Source organism: Phaseolus vulgaris, chromosome 10, assembly GCF_000499845.2.
Source record: "Phaseolus vulgaris cultivar G19833 chromosome 10, P. vulgaris v2.0, whole genome shotgun sequence".
Classification (NCBI taxonomy): domain Eukaryota; kingdom Viridiplantae; phylum Streptophyta; class Magnoliopsida; order Fabales; family Fabaceae; genus Phaseolus; species Phaseolus vulgaris.
Genome location: NC_023750.2, coordinates 1,919,253 through 1,939,536, shown reverse-complemented (window position 1 = coordinate 1,939,536; position 20,284 = coordinate 1,919,253). Strand labels below are relative to the sequence as shown.

At 30.9% G+C, this 20,284-nt stretch overlaps 2 protein-coding genes across 2 annotated transcripts; one reads left to right on the top strand and one right to left on the bottom strand.

Annotated features, from left to right (window-relative positions):
* Window positions 1-6,164: 6,164 nt before the first annotated feature.
* Window positions 6,165-8,140, bottom strand: LOC137818656 (dof zinc finger protein DOF5.1-like). Its single transcript, XM_068622204.1, has 2 exons — window positions 7,965-8,140; window positions 6,165-7,511 (listed from the first exon to the last, which is right to left on the bottom strand). The coding sequence occupies exons 1-2, from the start codon at window positions 8,019-8,021 to the stop codon at window positions 6,567-6,569; spliced, it is 1,002 nt and encodes a 333-aa protein (XP_068478305.1). The 5' UTR covers window positions 8,022-8,140; the 3' UTR covers window positions 6,165-6,566.
* A 7,670-nt stretch (window positions 8,141-15,810) lies between these two features.
* On the top strand, window positions 15,811-19,250 carry LOC137818966 (receptor-like protein 7). Its single transcript, XM_068622635.1, has one exon. It carries the CDS (start codon window positions 15,812-15,814, stop codon window positions 19,124-19,126), a length of 3,315 nt encoding a protein of 1,104 aa, XP_068478736.1. The 5' UTR covers window position 15,811; the 3' UTR covers window positions 19,127-19,250.
* Window positions 19,251-20,284: the final 1,034 nt, after the last annotated feature.

Genomic DNA, 20,284 nt, shown 5'->3' with positions numbered 1-20,284 from the left:
GATACAATTAAAAGGGATCTTGAATATTTTATTATTAAAGTGAAAAAAGTATATAAATAGAAATTCAGTTATTCGGGTTTCATTTTAAAAGAACCATCATCTCTCTAAAAACTCTTTTTTCCTTTCATTTGCCTTCTCTTTAAGATTTTGACCTCCTTGCTCACTAGTTTGACGATCAGAGTCTGTCATTAGACTCCTAGTAGTGAAGAGTACAAGATGGCTTGATCAGAATCTCTGATAGAGTAAGTTCATTATTGTTCTTCTCCTTGAGTCAAAATTTGAACTTGTTAGGTTTGTCTCTTTCTAGGCTTTGCATATGACTTTTTAGCTTCAGGGTTAATCTCTGTTAGCTCGGGGTCTTAGTGATATAGTTAGATTTATTTTTATCAGGACTCTATGATGTAGGTTAAGATACCTTTAAGCTTTTGATAGATTTGGAGCTCTTAGTGAGCATCTGCTCAAGTTCAGGTAAGGGAAACTAGTCTTATTTATTTCAATAGAATCTTAAGTTAGAAGATCTGGATGTGCGGGTGACGTGGTCACTAGTTCCAATTTTGCTTGCAGGATTGTCTTTTTTAAGAGTAAAGTAATATATTAACTGAAATTTTTAATTTTGAATATTATATACTGATTTTTAAAGTAAATAAGTTATTGAAAGTGTTTGTGGTTGAGAATTGAAAGTGTTAGAATGGTAATATAAATGAGTTGAATTGTATTTGAATAGTTTGTTAAATTACATAAATTGGGTTTGGTGCAACAAAATATTTTTATAAAATATGTTTGATTAATTTATTTTAGAGAAATTGACACTTTTTAAAATATGTCTGAGAAGGTTATAAAAGATTTGGTTCTAGTAAAATTATAGACTTATAAATAATTTTTTTAATAAAATAATAATTATAATTTTTTTTTTAAATATTATTTTTCTAAAACGTGGTTCGTTAGATGTAATAGTTAAACTTATATGATTGTTTGTTTTAAAGGATCTTTGACTATGGATAACAATAATCATTGGTCTATATATTTTGACAATGTCGAGATGTCTAGCACAAATGACATGAATGTCGATGTTGTTGGTGTGGATTTCACACTAATTTCACAAATACAAGAGCAAATCAATTTATGAAAGCAAGTAACAGTAATGACAATCTTTTGTATGATTGCATTTGGATTGAATGTGTTGCATGTGTCATTGGTGCAGAAAAGCAAAACGAGTGCGGCTATTTTACATTTATAAGGGCGGCTATATAACCGCATTTGATGAACACGCATTTGTAAATGGAAGAGATAAGAAGGTGACTATATATATAGCCACATTCGTAAATTCGATTTATAAATGCGGTTATTTACATAGCCGCATTTATAAATCATATTTACGATAGGCGTTTAGGGTTTCTTTTCTTTTTCGCTGTTGATTGGGTTTGTAATCAAAGTTCTCAACTTTGATCTTTTCTGAAGAACATGATCATTATTTTAGCATTTCTTTTGATCTCTTGGTGAATCCATATTATACATCTTCGTATTTCATCTCAATGGAAGTCCAAAAAACACAAATAAATTTTTTTCAATGAAAGCAAATATATGACGGAGCAAGGCAACAACAACAAGGAAGGCGCAGCAGAAAGCGCAAACAAAAACCTTCCCAAGCTGACTTTATCAATGACATAAGACAAAACATAAGAGAAACGCAAAACATACAAAAATCAATGGTGAAGAAGAAGAGAGGAAGACAATGCTTACCGATGGCACGAAGACAATGCAAAGAAGAGAGGAAGAAAAGAGGAAACACAGTTAATGGAGGAAGCACATAAGAGAAAGTTAGCGCGAGAGAAAAGAGAGTATCAAAACTTAAGTGGCACGTTTCTACATTAGAGTTAAAAAGGTTTTAAGAGAGCGGCTATTTGTAAAACCGCATTCGTAAATCAAGCGTTTTGATTTACGAGGACGACTATATTAAAAAAATAAATAAAAATACATATTAAAGTATCCTAAATATTTTAATTAAATTATTTATTTTTTTTACTGATAAAAAACATAAAGTTCTAATAATTACAAACGAGACCCTCAAAACACGATATTGTTTTGCATTATACAAGTATGTAGAAGCATATAGTATGATACTAGAAAAGATGACGAATAGTACAACATTTTTTTTTCAATTTTACACAGATCCAAACTTGATAAAATTGACAGAGAAGAAGAATTACTAAGTAATTCTTTTGAAATAATCTCATGTATAAACCGTTTTCCAAATGATTTTTCATAGAGATAAAAAAAAAGGAAAACATTTTGTCAAAGAAAAAAAATTCTCATATGAAAAATCCCCTCCATAATACTCTTCTTTAAATATATTAGTTCTACATGTTATCTTGTAAAAAATGACACAAGAAATTTCAAAGAAACAACACTCTTCGAAAAGGTTAAATGAGAAGATAACATTAAAAAATTATTAAATAAAAATTAATTAGTTATTATATTAACTAAGTTATATATTATTTTATAAATTAAAAAAATTTAATATTTAAAGTAATTTATATTAATAATAAAAAATTATAAATTAGTTTCTATATCTAATTAACTATTATTTTAATTACTAACTTTTATTAAAAATTAAAATTAGTAATTAAAACTTTGATAATTAATTAAATATCAATTTAAAAATTAATTTAAACTATCTTATTAATAAGAAAAATTAGTTTATATATTAATTATTTTTTAGTTTATAAAATAATTTATAATTTAGTAATATAATAATTAATTATTTTTTATTTTTATAATTAGTTTTATTTAATAATTTTTTTACAGTGAAAGAATATTCCTAACTAAAGTTGGGTTTAGGTGCATTCACTTCAAACACAAATAGTTCAATCTTTCTCGATGTCCAACACCATTATATTATTTTTTCTCCCTATTATCATATCATATATTTTTCCTCTACACACATTATCCTTATTAGGTGCTACCTGGTACTAGCACGAGAAGAGACGTTAGATGTTGTCACTGTGAATCACACATCATGTGAGAAATAGAGAAATTGACCTAATCTCCATTTTTTTTACCATGCTTGAAATGTAGTATGAAAACCAAAAGGGTGACAAACATGCACCACTCTCTGAAGGCACATATTTCTGTACTAGAGAAGCTAGTATAAGATGTAGCCTCTGTTGAAAGACACCCTATTTTTTACCATATTCAAAGGATAATAAAGGGAGTCAAACAACATGATCCACTTTATTCTAATGCAGAAAACAATAACAAAATTTTAATTATGTAAAACTTTAATATATTCTCCATGGATTGTTGGAAGTTTCTAAATCCAAGGCAGATACGGTGTAGGTTATACCAGTAAAAAAATTACTATATAATTCAAATCTCAGAATTTCATCTTCGTTGCAGCATATATTTATTCCTGCATGAATAGTATAACAACAAAAGTTTCTCGAAACACGACAATTTCCACAGTGAAACTACCTCTGCCATGTTTGGCTGCGCATGATGTAACATCACAATGATTTTTTTACAGAAACAATGTACGGCGCTTGAATGTATAAGAAAAATATGTTTCATCTATTCATTTATATTACAGTAAAAAAATAATTTTTATTTATAATATGATAGAGAGTTGTTAATATACGCGATGAAATATTTATGTAATTCAACAGTCTTCATCACATTCGTAACAGTATGACAATCACAGTCTTTTCAAGTGATTGTTAGACTCTGTCTTTTCTGGAGCATGCTGTATTGTCACTCCTTGTTTAAACAAAAATCGAATAGTAACTTGAACCTAATTACTGTTTACTTTAATATTTTGTTTGAATTAATGATGAAAATTGAGAAAATAAAAAAAAAGTTATAAAATTACGCGAATAACTGAAATTTAAAATAATTAAATAAAATTAAACTATTTATTTTATTATAATAGAAACAATTGTCATTATTATAAAAATATTAACCATATATTGCTTATATCTAATGATTATATTACATAATCAATGAGGTCAAAGACATAATTAACTATTAATTTTTTACACAAATGTTATTATATTTATGTAGAAATATTTATACGCATAAACCTTTTTTTGTATGTTATAATTTTTATTTTGTTTTCAATTTTTATTTTGTTTTCAATTTTTATTTTGTTTTTGAAGTTTCTACGTCTAGAACAAATAAAACGTAAAATTAATTATTAAAACAATCTATTAATACACACAAAGTTTTAATTGTTAGGAGGATATATGAATCTCTAATTTGAAATTAATGCTATCTAACATAAATTCCATTAGGGGACATGTGATTTAAATTGTAAAGAAGTTCAGATACAATTGTTGAAAGCAAGTTAGTCAATGGACCATTTGAATTACAGTACATATATACGTGTACAGCAGTTCAATGGTACATTTCCATTATTCAACATAACTGTTTAAATTAAGTTACTGATCAAGAGACTATCTTAAAAGATAGTAGAGTATGTCCTTAATCTATAAGGATATAAAGTTTGTTTGACAGTAAAAAATGTTTGAAATAGGCATAGGTCGTGAGTTTAAATTTTTATTGAAAAAAATATTATTTATTAGTATATTTATCGCTAAAAACACAACACTAATATATGTAAATTCAAAGATTTTTCTTGTGGAAAATAAATAAAAACTGAAGGTAAGGTCATGACTTTTTTTCATGAAAAAGGGGAAATAAATGAGTATTTAAGATTAGTTTTTATGTTCTTGGAAAAAGGCATACATTCAGTTATTGATAATTTGATCAAGTTTAACTTAATACACCAACACTATTGCAAAAATAAAAACGAGTATTATTTCAATCATAATAGCTCTAACTTAAAAACTCAAGTATTGTTTGAATAGTCCTAGATAAACAATTCGGAGTATTATTTTGATTGCAGTCACCTTAAAAAAAACTTTTGAATATTATTTGAAACTCATTCACTCTTGACTAACTCATTGAGTAGTATTTGGAATGTAGTCACTCCTAACTAAAATCTTGAAAAACAATCACTATTGACTAAAATAAAAAGGTTTACCAAGAAAGTGATTTAAAAAATTACTAAATTTTTTATTAAAAGAGATGTTATGTCTTATGAAAAATACCAGATTTAGTTCACTCTTTTAGTTATGAGTATTATTTATAATTATTTATATTATAATAATATTTTTAATATTGCGTACATAATTATTATAATTAATAGTATTAAAACTATTAAGATTATTTATATTTTTAATAATGTTAATATAAATATTTATATTAATAATAATATTTAATTTACTTATGGATATAGATTCGTGGATAAAAATTCGTCCATAAATCTGTTTTTTTTTATAGTTTTTTTTTAGTGTTCTTAATTCTTATTAGCATAACTTTAAATAACGTCTTGTAGATTCATCCTGTTAAAGAGATTGTGCTATACTCATCTAAGGATTAAGGTTGTCTGTTTTTGGTATTAATGTGATGAATGAGACATTACAACCCTTTCAAATTTTTCCTTCACTGTGAAACAGTTTAACAACATCTACCACATCATTTTTTCAAAACATCCTAGTGTCTCTGAATAAAGCTAAAGGATATACCGACCCGGGCTTTTACAACTTCCACAGTCTTATAGAGCTTCCTTAATCTCCTTTTCCTCAAATGGAGAAGTCAAAAACACATTATCTATTTCCGACAAAGATGTGAAAAAGAAGAACCAAAGAGAAGAGAAGAAGAAGATTCTAATCAAAGTTATCTTTCAAATAAAATTTGTTATGTCATAAATAGTAATTAAGAGAAAAAGTATCTTCTCACTTTTTTTTTTATCTTGAGTGAATGAAATTTGTGAGAAAAACGACTCATAAAGTAAAACATCCTAAATCTGAGATGAACCTAATAAAAGAAATATAAAAAGAAGCTAAAGCACAGAATTTTAATGAGAAAAATAAGGATATATATCTTACTAAGCATTACTTAATACCTTTACTAATTTCCGAAGCGGAAATTCCTGTAAGTTTTAATCAAAGAAAAGGTTAATCTAACACAAACTAGAGTATAAGCTTTTCATGGTAAAATTCATCAATAAACTCACGCAAAACATGAAGGAAAGTAATGTACAATATCCACCAAAAAAGGGTTTTCATTTGAAGCGTACAGTGTTTGTAACCACTGGGAAGGGTCGATATAACATCCTTATATTTCGAATTCATAATCTTATAGCATATTCAACATTCAAAACCCAGTTGGGTCAGCCTATTTTTGAATAGTTAAGATGAGGTACTAGATTCAAACTTCACAAGGCAACTATTTTCAGGAAAGAAAACGATGTTGAACGTTCTCATACAATGAAACATAAAACATTAAATGTAAAACAAAGAAAATACTAGGAGAACACACTAGATTCAAAGAACATATCCCTAGTTTTTTTAATCTAAGAGAAAAGTACTCTAGCTATCCTCCAAGGTTCAAAGCTCTTCTTATTGGGATTGAGAAATTTATGGAGTTTGATTAAAATTTGTCTCCAATAAGATAAGGGAAATTGAAGCCATGCACATCAACCAAAACCAGAACCTTCTTCCCAGGCCCTATAGATGGTTGGTAGTAGTTGAAGAAGAGCTAAAGCCAGAAATATCAGTCCAAGATGCAGAAGTAGCACTGCTCCAATATTGTTCACTCACTTGATTATTGTTTCCCAAGAAATGGGTTGGCAAGTTAGGTTCCCTACCATCTTCCATTTTCACTGAAGCTAGCTGAGTCATGATCCCAGAAGTTGAAACCTTTGGCCTCATGTATCCACTCACCTCAGCATTGCCTTCAAAAGGGTATAAATTAGAAGCTGGTGATGAACCTTCCAAGGAAGCAAGGAGGGGAAACTGCTGTGGCATTCTCCATTGCTCCAAACCAGGTGCAGACAAGATTGAAGTGGCACCACCAAAAGCACTTGCTCCAATTTGATAACTCAAGTCCCCAACTCCTCCCACTGGGCCATAACTGAGGCCATAGTTTAGGCCAATATCTGCATCTCCAAACTCAGCGAATTGATGCAATGGAGGCATGAATCTGAGCGGTGGAAGGTGGGGTGCAAGCCCTATTCTCTCACTCTTGGAAGATACCGAGTTGGTGGAGTTGACACTTCCTGTCTGGCGGTCAGAGCTTGCCGGAGAGTTGGAGCCGCCGCCTCCTTTGCTCCGCTTGTTCCTCCTGCAGCCTCCGCCGACGGGGACGCTCCTCAGGGCGCCACCTCTGGTCCAGTACCTTCTGCAGGTCTTGCAGAAGTGGCGGGGCTGGGAGAGACTGTAGTTGTTGAAGTAGCAAAATTTAGTGTTGGTTGATTCGCAGCGTGGACACTTGAGTGCAACCTCTGGCATTGGCATGTTGGCCATCCTTGCCCTATCAGCCATGGATCCTGGCCTGATTGAGCCCTCTCCATGAGACTGCATTGCACCCGGAAGCGGTGGCTGTGGCTGTGGCGGTGGTGGAAGAAGCTGCCGTGAGGTGGAACCACTGCCTCCGCCTTGGCTATTTGGTTGCTACAACGTCAAAAAGCAGAAAGAAAATGAGAAAAGGTTCAAAATAAAGAGAAATATTAATAACATTCTCTAGTGTACTTTTAAAGCCAGCTAAAAACCAACCACATAGCACCCCTCAAAACCAGCCCTACCCACCTAATTTACAGAGTCTTATTAGATATTTTTTTGTACAAAAAGTTTTAAACTTACTAAAATGTGTAATACATAATTTTTTTTGAGTAATAATAATAAAGAAAAAAATTAGAAGGAGACTGTTGAAAGAAACAATGCCTAGCCTCTTTTTTAAAAAATGGATGATGATGATGAGGGAAAAGAAGGAAATCAAATGTTGGGTATATTCAATAAGAGACATAAACAAAAGTAACAAGAATGTTTTGTTTCATGTTTTGAAATCTTTTGACAAAGAAGCCATAGGGGGGGGACAAATTGAAGAAACCCGTGTCTGTTTTTTACCTGTTGCTGCCAGTTGGCTGCATCAAAATAAGAAGCTGGTATGGAAGTAAAAACCATGATTTGCTCTCGGGCTTAATTTTCTTTGGTAAAGGTTGGTGAGAGAATCACATGAACATGCTTGAGAGAGAAATAGTGTGTGTTGAGAAGGAAAGAAAGAAGAGAAGAGTGTGTAATGAGGAGTGAAAATAAAGGAATGGCCTTTTGAGTATTTATATATATAATTCTCATGTTCATTCTCTCTCGTAACCCTTGTTACAGACCTTTTATTTTTAACTTTCTAGGGTTTTGAGAAGGTGGTGTTTCTTAACACAAGCTTCTCTTTCCATGCTTTTCAAGTACTGTGCTAAGACACTGAGATCAGAGCTAGCTGCTCATCGACCAGCCTATACATGTCAGGAACTAATAATAGGTCAAAAACCTTAATTATGATACGCTTATGTAGTGAAACCAATCCTTAAATGAATAATATATAGATTAAGGTGAAGAATGTGATGAATGAGGAAGTTTTACTATACTGAGACAATTTTCTCTTTTTTAAAAAATATTATGAATATAAAACAATTGTCTCAAATTAATAGAGAAAGAGATTTGAAGGTGTTAAATGTTTTTTATTTGAGAAGAAAAGGTGGTTGTTGTTGGTGCTTTAGTATGGACATTTCTCGAAACATTTTCTTGGTCCGGTCTGTTCCCTTCCACACTCATTTTTGTTTCTGGAAGTTTATCCTCGTGAGTCTCACGCGTCACCACATGGTGAGTGAGTACACTATTCATGAGAATAGGAGGAATCTGCAACATAATTGATTCAACAACACATGTAAATCGAACTTTTTATGCCATCTATTAGTTGACAAATTAAATCTATAATAACCAGCAACAATATGAAATTTTGTGTTATAAACTTGTTATTTTTTCATCAGCAGTGTTATGAACTTGTAATTCTACATGTGACATGAGTTATATAATCGATACATTTTTCAGTCTTCTTCGTGACCCCAAGTAGAAGGGGCAAAGTTGGGCGGACTATGCGGGCCGGTCCGCGATGAAAAAATGCGGGGCGGACTAACGTTTTTAACCTGCTGACTCGCATTAGTCAGTCCCACATAACCCGCGGCCCGTGTGGGTCAGGGGCGGGGCGGACTGGCCTGCTAGCTCGCAAAAAAGAAAATTTTTTAAAAAAATTAAAAATTAATTGACTTGACAGCAATGGTCCAGTGGAGGAGTGACAACTTTGAGTGAAAGAAAATTAAGTTTTCACTCAAATCACAACGTAGTTATATTGTTCCAAAAAATGCACACAACACACAACGCACTCTTCTTTGCAGCGCCGCCGCTCGCTCCGCTTACGACTCCGCGTGACTTGACCTGCAATTGTTGCGCGTTACTTCTGCTTTGTTGTTGCACACCGCTACTGCCTCCACTCCGCCTCTACGTTAAAAAAAAAAAACGGACCAATCCACAAATCCGCGGACCAACCCGCCTGCGAGACGGGTCATAAAAACCAGCCTGCATTTTGTATGCGGATCCGACCCGCATTTTTTCGGACCTAAGCGCACGGACATATGTGGGATGGGCCGACCCGCTTTGCAGCAAAGGCATACATCACTCTAGCCCAAATTAAGATAATCAAACTAACATGGAATAGAATGATTATAGGATTTGTACCCCCATAATACTCATTCGACGAAAACTACATACAGCATACTCATAAGTCATATATTTAGAAATACAAAAGTATTATTTTGTTGCTTAATTAACTGATATTTGATATAATCTGAAAAAGAAAACTTATTGTGTATATACTCCAAGTTAAAAAATATTTCAAAAAGTTAATTAAAAGGAAAAATTTTGTTATTAGAAAAATAAAAAATAGTATTCAAAATTAGTAATTAGAAAATTAAGAAAAAATACAAGTATTCTTAGGATTATTTCTTACTTTTAGAATACATAAACTCTCTTCAACTTATACATTAAATTTCCCCGATTTACAAATAAGAACTCTCTTTTATATATATATATATATATATATATATATTTATTGATATATAAATTATTTAAATCCACCAATATATATTTCTATCTACTCATATCTATTTAGTTAATTTCCTATATATCAGAAGCATCTTATATTAATTAAGCATATATTCATTAACTATCATAGAGTTATAGAACCTAATAAAGTATGTGACCCAAACATTCCTCACATAGTCCGATGCTTCCTGAGTTAATGGTCGAGCATCCATAAAATATTGCAATACAAATAAGTTGAAATTAGTGTTAAAGTACATATAGTTTATTATATACAATAATTTAAATATGGTTACCTGCTCCCAACTTCCGTTAATGTCAAGCCCTATAATGGTAGTCATCCATTGCACAATGTAGTAGGCACACTCATACCCTTCTTGTCATTTATTACACTACAATTCAATGTTAATTAAAAGTTAATATTGATGTTTTGAAAAATAATGAAGAGAGGAAGATAGAAAATTACAAACCTTTAGGTTCAACCATGTCAACTTTAAACAATTTGCAATGTTTGAACCTATGGGTATGCTATATCCTATAATGGTCCCTCAAACTGTTCCTATTCTTATTTGGTTATGTTCAATATCTGTTTATTTTAGGTCTTCATTTCATGTGGTTTGGCTTGATATTGTCATGTGGTTCCTACTAGCAAATTACCCAGGGATTTTTGATCGTGGAAAATCTGTGGCAAAAACATTATTACGCGTGGATTTAGAGAATTTTCCACAAATTTTGATCATTGGAAAATTTTGATTTTTATTGTAATATCAACTTCTTAACTTTCTTGTTGATGTTGTCTGAAACTAAAAGGTTCTATATACACAGAATCTAGTACAAAATACAGAATTTCATCTATACATATAATAATTTCTATATATATATATATATAACGTAGACTAAGAAATAACAGAAAATCGTCAAGGAAAAAATTATTAAGACAATTAAAACGAGAGACATTATACATAATTATTACATGTATACTCGTATACTTGAAAAGCAACTCGAATATTACCACTAAAATTGTAGTGGTTGACTTCTTAGTGGTTTTGTATATCTCTAGATGGATGGTCAATGGTTTCACATTCAGAATGGGAATTGGTGCCAAAGTTTTCTGAAATGATATTATTATTGATATGTTTTGCTATTGCATTAGCAAAACAATTTTTCATTATCATACTTTTTTATAAGTTCGCATGTTTATGCAAAAAAGGGTTAAATTTTATTTTCAAAATTATGCCTAGTCCACAGCAATTTAAAATAAAAAATTAGTTATATAAGCATTTTAAATTATTCGTTATAAAGTTAAATAAAAGTTAAATATTTATTTTATAGTTTTTAACTATATAAAAAAATATTTATCAATTTGAATGTCTATACAAAATTCCTAATTTCATGTAAGTTGAATACTGAAATGGCAATTTTTAATTGTATATAAGAAGAAGAAAGAAAAAGTGAAAATAGGATTGGGCTGACTTGAAGCATGAACCAGCTTGCTTGCTATTTCCACAATTACCTGAACGTCCCCTTAGAAAGATATCTCATGACTAAGTCAATAATTTTAAATTTCTACTGAAATGATGACGATAGTAACAAAGCAGAATTTATTGATGATTTTGTTTTTCCAACGAATGGACGATAATAAAAAAATAATTTTTAATCCTTTATATGAAAGTGTAATCCATTTTGTATTTATTCATTCCCAAGTATTTTAAATAGGAATATGAAAACATTTACAATTCAATAAAGGAGTCTGATTAGGAGAGGTGTGGTAGTCAGTCCTAGTCAAACAGTATGTATCAAGGTTTGGAAAAGGCGATTCAATATTTTTTTTTAGAGTGTAGTCGTTGCTCAATGGGTTTGTTCAATGTATTTTAGATGGTTAGGAATCCTGCTAATTCAAAATAAGGATTTGAAGACTCACTTTAAAAACTTCCATTCGGGTCATATGACTGCTTTGCAGAATCTGGTCTGGAAGGGTATGTGGGCAACAGTTGTGAAGGGTATTTGGAAACAAAGGAATTCAATCATCTTTAAGCAAGGGAAACGTGATACGGAAGAAGTCTTCCATTTAGCACAACTTAGATTGTGGGTATGGATGAAACACAGGATGCACGCGTTCAATGACTATGTGAACAAAAAGATGAATGAAAGCTTTAACGATCACAATCTAAAACAATATATAAAGACTTTGAAGAAAAATAACAAAAAGAAAAAGCATACAAAGATTACTACAAACGATCTAGTGGTCATTGTCTAGAGCACTTATAGTTTGGGGAGCGAGCCTTGTATTGTAAATCCTTTACTGTGTGAAGATTAACTTGTGGGCTTTCATTGTTTGCTCTCTTTTCAAGAGCTTTTTTCTCACTTTGTTGAGAGGTCTTGGTCCCAGGGGGATATTAAAACTTTTTTTCCTGGAGAGGTGTTTAATACTTTGCCTGGAGAGATGAAAAATACTTGTGTACCTAGAGATGTGGAGAATACTTGTGTACCAGGAGAGGTGGAAAATAATTTATACTAGGAGAGGTGTCTAATAGTTAAGGCTCTTAAGCGAGGAGCTTAAGGATACTAGACGTAACTAGTATAAATCTTTATGCATACTTTTCTCTATCCCTCATGTATTATATTCTGTGATTTATCTTGAGTTGATCAAATGGCGAATTAAGTTCAGGCACATTCACTTAAGTTAATATGATTATTATTGATTTAGTTTTTGATTCAAATTGATTTTGATTGACCCAAGTCTTCAACGTTCAAATTTATCTAAATATGAAAAAACTTCAAAGTTCAAACCATGTGATATTATTTGGTTAAGACGAACAAAATATTATCAAAGCTGAAGTTACCTTATTTATAATTGTTGAGTTGCGCTTAGTTTTTCAAACAAAATTTCTAAGTTTTCCCTTAATGTAATATAGGTTCAACCTAGGTTGAATCCTAAAGAAAATACGTTAATTAAAGCAATTGTTTAATGTTCTTTTCTTCAAGAGATAAAAAAGGGGGAATTTGCTTTTGGATTGCAGAATGTAAAAGGAAAGTAAAATGCAAGACAAAGTGTACACTAAACCGTCTAATAAAAGAATTTTCTGATAAACCGTCTAATGTCCCAAAAATATAAATGACTTGAAATTAAATGATAAAACGTAGAATACTAAAAAGAGAATTTAGATTATAAATTGGAAACATTAACAATATGAACAAAAATTGAAATTGTAACAAAATAAGAAGTAGACGCTAAATTGTAAAGAACATTGACAAACTGTAAATTCATGAATTTAATCGAAAGTAAAACTACTCTAAAACAAAAAGTGTAACACAAGAAAATTTTTAAAGAAAAAAAACTAAGTACAACTATTAAACAATCTAGACGATCATTGTCGGCTAGACCGTCTGATAGTAATACAAAGAGGGAAAGAGGAAAGATAAAGCGTCAAAGTAAATTGCAAAATGTAAAATAAATTGAAACAAACTAAGTACAATTTTTAAACACTCTGGTTTACAATTGCTAACTAGATTGTGTAATAGTTCTATTTACAGATAATGAAAAGAAACAAAAGCAAGAACGTGAAAAGTAAATTGTAGATAATGAAAAGAAAAAAAACAAGAACGTGAAAAGTAAATTGTGAGAAAATTAAATTGCGAGAAATGTAAATGATCAAAAAGTAAAGTGCATGAAATGTAAAGGGTTAGAAACATAAAAGTAAAAAGATACATTGCAGAAAAAGTAAATTGTAGAAATGTAAAAGTTAGCGTAAAACATGACATAATGAGATGTAAAACTAAGAATGATTTAGAATGCATTAAAAGTAAAAAGGAAATGTAAACTTCAGATGTAAATGACAAAAACGTAAACAAACGTAAATTGAATAAAAATGCAGTAAAGAAAAACACAACCCAACAATGAAAAATACGGACCAAAACCATGGTTCAGTGTTCTTCTACTTCAAATGCAAGAGACTAAAATCTGGATTCTGATAAGGAAAAATCATATAAACAATTGGTCTTACATCATTAAAAACCCATTTTCAATAGAAAAATAGATTTTTATAAAGATTTTGAAGAAAAAAATGCTAAAATAGAGCATCATCTAACATGGTGTTCGAATCACTGAAACCTGTTTTGGAATTGAATTCATTTTAAAAGAACTAAGAGAAAATGCAAGAACAAAAGAGAAGAAAAAAATGAGCAAAGAAGAAGAACCTAAATAAATTACTTTGGAGCTCAAAACCTCACACAACATAAAACTAAAAATTGTTTCACCTACTAACTAAGTTTCTAAGTTTGTCCTAAGTGTTACTTCTACTCTATTTATATATTTTATAATCTTTACAAAATGAATGAGATTTTAAATCTGGTCCAAAAACCGATTTTAAAAGTAACTAACTTCCACTTCCCCTTCCAAGCATAATGTTGGTCGTCTAGTGCATGTTGACTTGGAATTATTGATCGTATGCATAATTTTTTCTCTTTGAGTTCCGGTTTACTAAAACACGTGTTAGACAATTCAAACAAAATAAAAACTGTAAAATATTATTTTTATGACGTTTTTATAAAAACTCTATTATTTTGAAAAAAATACAAATCTAATATAAAAGCAGTACTAAAAAAACTAGAATTATGACTCTGAAAGCATCTATGTAATGATAAAACTATTCACGCAAACATTCAAACATTAGTCAAAATAAAAAATATTCAAACATTAATCATAATCAAAGAAAGATTTCGGGACTCATGCCAAATCATTCAGATCTTTATTGAAACTATTAATTTTTTTTGGTCATGTATTAAATGTTGACTGTAATATATGTCAACATTAATTGTTGATTCTTGGGGTAGGTATTAAAACACTAGATATTCTGAAAAAGTCGTAATGGTTAAACAGAATTCGTAATTTCACTTGTTGAATAATGAAATGACAATGTGAAAATGTTACTAAGTCAATAATTGGAACTTTCACAAAATTCAATCATGGCAATAAAGAAAATAAAATTCCACGATTATTTTTGTTTTCCAACGAGTGGACAATAATACAAGGAAAAGAAAATAAGAAATTCCTTTTCAATCTTTTATATTCAAAGCATAATCCATATTTATTTTTCATATTTTCTTAATGTGTGTATTTTATATTTTTATTTTCTAATATTTTCATTCTAAAACTGTTAAGATTTTTATTTTCTAATATTTCTAAAATATTAAAAATAATTATTTTAACATTAGTGTTCTGAAATTGGCATAAAAGTTACAGTTGAGTCAAATTACAAAAATAAAGGATGAAATTAAAAAAATAAAAAAATAAAAATGACCACTAAAATATATTTAACCAAAGGGGCGTGAGTGAAGTCACCAAAGTTTTAGTTTTTGAAATAAAATTATCAAGAATCACGACATCTGATATTTTTTTTAATTCCCTTTACAATATATATCTTTTTAATCATATATTTAAATTTCATTTTCAATAACTTATATAAAAAATTAAAAATAGTCCTGTTTACTACGAATTTTTATTTTGATAATATAATTTACATATTCAAAGTATTTGTTTTAGTCATATTAAAAATTAATTTATTTTTTAAATATAAGGAAGAACGTTAAAACTTTCTGAAGATCTTAATTAAGGCAGGGATATAATTTTAAACTTATTTTCAATAATATAATTTATTAAAGTATTAATATAAAATTATATAGCTTTTAAAACTATATTAATATTATAATTTGATTTATAGACTCGGGAGACTATGAATAGCACAACTTTTGTAGTCTATAAAAGAGAAAAAGAATGTTTCAAATGAGAAATATCTCACATCACACACTTCTCATAATACACTATGAGAGGACACATACTTCTGTGTTTTTTTCTTATGCCATTTTTCACAATAAACCATAGTGCGGTTTTTCCAGCCAATGGCTATGTGCTTGGCAACGAGTGTTCCATGTTGCATGGTTTGAAAAATAACCTCAGATTCAACCCTGCAATATCCAAAAAACTTACTCTTTGGAATCAAGGTGAAGATTGTTGTCAATGGCATGGGGTGACATGCAAAGAAGGTGGTGTTATAGCCCTTGATCTCAGTGAAGAGTCTATCTCAGGAGGACTTCTTAATTCAAGCCTTCTTTTTGGTCTTCAACATCTTCAAAGCTTGAATTTGGCTTTCAATAACTTCAGTTCTGTGATTCCTTCTGAGCTATACAAATTGAATAATTTGAGGTATTTGAACTTTTCAAATGCTGGCTTTGAGGGGCAGATTCCGCATGAGGTTTTTCATCTCAGAAGGTTAGTTACTCTTGACTTGTCTTCTTCATTTTCCTCACCTCACAGCCTGAAATTGGCGAAGCCAAACACAGCAATGTTTTTGCAAAACCTTACAGAAATTACAGAATTATATCTAGATGGTATAGCAATATCTGGTAAAGGACAAGAATGGTTTCATGCTCTATCTTCATTGCACAACTTACGTGTTCTGAGCATGTCATCATGCAATCTCTCTGGACCTATTGATGCTTCCCTGGCTAAGCTTCTCTCACTCACTGTTCTGAGATTAAGCTACAACAACATCTCTAGCACAGTGCCAGATTCCTTCACAAATTTATCCAATCTAGTTGTACTACAACTCAAAAGTTGTGGCTTGAATGGTTCTTTTCCCAAAGATATCTTCCAAATACCATCATTGAAGGTCCTTGACATCTCAGACAATGAAGATCTTATGGGTTCTTTGCCAAACTTCAAACCAAGTGGTTCTCTTCGTGACATGAATCTTAGCCAGACAAGTTTCACAGGAAAGCTTCCGGGTGCAATTTCTAACTTGAAACATTTATCTACAATTGATCTATCTTATTGCCAATTTAATGGAACACTTCCTAGTTCAATTTCAGAACTCACCCAACTAGTTTATCTGGACTTGTCTTCTAATAACTTTTCAGGTCCACTCCCTTCTTTTAATATGTCCAAGAATCTCACATATTTACTCCTCTTTCGTAATAGTTTAACAGGGGTGTTACCATCTAGTCATTTTGAGGGCCTTCAAAATCTTGTCAACATTGATCTAGGGTTTAACTTTTTCAAAGGGAGTCTTCCCTCATCTCTACTTAAACTTCCATGTTTGCGAGAACTTAAACTTCCCTTTAATCAACTCACTGGTCTCTTGGATGAATTTGTGATGACCTCACCTACACTGGAGATGCTTGATTTGGGTAGTAATAATTTGGAAGGACCTTTTCCTTTGTCTATTTTTAACCTTAGAACACTTCGTGTCATTCAACTCAATTCAAACAAGTTTAATGGCACAGTAGAATTGGACATGATTCGAAGGTTGAGTAATCTAACTATATTAAACCTCGGGAATAACAATTTGTCAGTTGATATATTCTCTAGATATGATCGTGATCTGTCACCCTTTCCTGTTCTAAGAAATATAATGTTGGCATCTTGTAAGTTGAGAGGAATCCCTAGTTTTTTGAAAACTCAATCAAAGTTACTATTCCTTGACCTTGCTGACAACCAGATTGAAGGAACAATACCTTACTGGATATGGAAACTTGAATATGTTGTTAACTTGAATCTTTCCAAAAATTTCCTAACAAAATTGGAAGGAAATGTCTGGAACTTTAGTTCAAACATTTTGGCTGTTGATCTTAGTTCTAACCAACTACAAGGGCCATTGCCTTTCCTTCCAACATTTATAAATTATTTGGACTACTCAAACAATAGATTTAACTCGGTCATTCCAGCGGACATTGGAAATCGTATCCCTTTCATAAGATTCTTGTCTCTTTCAAACAACAATTTTCATGGAAAAATCCCTGAATCCTTTCTCAAGGCTTCAAGTCTTCGTCTGCTGGATCTTTCTCGCAATAACTTTGTTGGAACGATTCCTAAGTGTTTTGCCAAGTTGAGTAGCACTCTTCGGGTGTTGAACTTAGGTGGAAACAAACTTGAAGGATATATTCCTGATACTTTGCCAACCTCATGTACTCTAAAGTTATTGGACCTAAATGACAATCTCTTGGAGGGTACCATCCCAACATCCTTAGCTTATTGCCAGCAACTACAAGTCCTGAACCTTCGAAGAAATTCATTAACCGACAAATTTCCTTGTTTCTTAAGTTATATTTCCACTTTACGAATCATGGATTTACGGTTAAACAAACTTCACGGGTCAATTGGTTGCCCAAAAAGTAGTGTTGATTGGGAAATGCTCCATATGGTTGATATAGCCTCCAATAATTTCAATGGTACAATACCAGGAGCCCTATTGAAGAGTTGGAAAGCAATGATGCGAGACAATGTTAATTTCGGACCAGAATTTGGCCACTTATTCATTGATATCCTTGATCACTATGATCCCAAGAATTATAAGGATTTAGTGGCACAGTTAGACAAAATTATTGTAGCAAAGATAGCTAAACTTGTTACAAACATATCTCGCTCTATTCTTGACCAGGAGTCCTCAGATTTTTATGGAGTTGATTATTCTCGATATCAAAGTTCAATTATTATTACAAATAAAGGTCAACAAATAAAATTGGACAAAATCCAGAAAGCCTTCACTTACGTGGATATGTCAAGCAACAAGTTTGAGGGTCCAATACCAATTGAGTTAATGCAGTTCAAGGCAATGATTGCTCTTAACTTGTCAAATAATGCCCTCTCAGGTCATATCCCATCATCGATTGAAAATTTGAAGAATCTTGAATCCCTAGATTTGTCAAACAATTCTTTGAATGGAGAAATCCCTGGAGAGCTTGGTAGTCTAACTTTTCTTGCATATCTGAATCTCTCAAACAATCACTTGGTGGGTGAAATTCCAAAGGGCACCCAGATTCAATCATTTGATGGAGATTCCTTTGAAGGAAATGAAAAGTTATGTGGACCCCCACTGACCCCTAATTGCAGCAATGGAATGCCAACACCTGAAACACCTCAATCTCATACTCAGAGTTCAATTGATTGGAATTTCTTAAGCGCAGAGTTGGGATTTGTTTTTGGCTTTGGAGTTTTCATTCTCCCTCTTCTTTTCTGGAAGAGATGGAGGTTGTGGTATTCCGAACAGGTGGATAAGATGTTTCACAAGATCATTCCCATGCTTGATTTTGCGTATGAACACCAAGGTGGGAAGACATATAGAACTCTAAGGAGGTACTGAAATCTAAGGTAAAATACTTCTATTCACTTAGTTTCTACACTAAGGAACTTTACATATTCTACCTAAAATTTCAATGTTATAATTCTGAATCAATTTTTCTTTGCTTATGAGCAGTGCCGAGATAAGGATGTTGTCCATTATCCATGTTGGTGAGAATGATGAAGTAGTGAGTAATTTTTATGAATTTAGTGGTTGTTTCATAGTTCCTTCCATTTAATTTACTTTCAGTTGTAAAATGGAGAGATTCCTCCTATGTTTATAATCCAAAATTATTGAAATCTGGATAAGTCAAGTAATCAAGCAATGTTGCAAAGTTGGTTGTAAACTACTATCTTTGATTATACAGTTATCAAAAAGTAGTATTTTGGTGTTAAATTAAATTTTTTAAATAAATATAATACACTAGTAAAAAAAAATTATGACAATTTTATAAACAAAAATTTATGAAAGTTTTGATGATTATATAAGTGTTTGCGTAATGTCTGAATTTGACATGTCACGATCAAATGATATAAGAAACTAATTTTTAGAAACCAAAATAATTAGTTGCAATAGTAACTAAATTAGAGACCATTTTAGAAAAAAAAAATGGATTCTAAATTAGTTTCTATTTTTGTTAAATAGTTTATAAATTGGTATTTAATTAGCAACCAAAGTTTTAACTACCAATTATTTAGTTTCTAAATTTGGTCTCTAAAACCTTGGTTGCTAATTAGATATCAATTTAGAAACTATTTAACAATAATAGAAACTAATTTAGGAACCAATTTTTTGTTTAGTTTATAAAATGATCTCTAATTTAGTTACTATTGCAACTAATTATTTTGGTCTCTAAAAATTGGTTTCTATTTCATGATTTTCTTGTAGTGACAATATATTTAAATATAAATATATTACTTGAAAAAGAATAGATGTATCACATTTTTATTTAATTTATTTATGTAATATTTTAATTAATGAATTTATCTTTCTTTGTACATAACACAATCTAATATAATATTATATAATATGGTAATTGTATTGGTCAGTATTGGATGAGTCAGTCACTCAATTTTGGTGACCGACCGACCGTGCCAAAGCATACTTAAAGCACTTAATAAAAGACAACAACGACAATTACAAATAATCCTTTCAGTCACATTCACAGTTCAGATTATG

Coding starts and splice junctions, on each gene's coding strand:
- LOC137818656 (XM_068622204.1), bottom strand. CDS start 8,021: ATGGTTTTTACTTCCATACCAGCTTCTTATTTTGATGCAGCCAACTGG. Junction 7,512..7,964: donor CAGCCAACTGGCAGCAACAG/GTAAAAAACAGA, acceptor TTGACGTTGTAG/CAACCAAATAGCCAAGGCGG.
- LOC137818966 (XM_068622635.1), top strand. CDS start 15,812: ATGAGAGGACACATACTTCTGTGTTTTTTTCTTATGCCATTTTTCACA.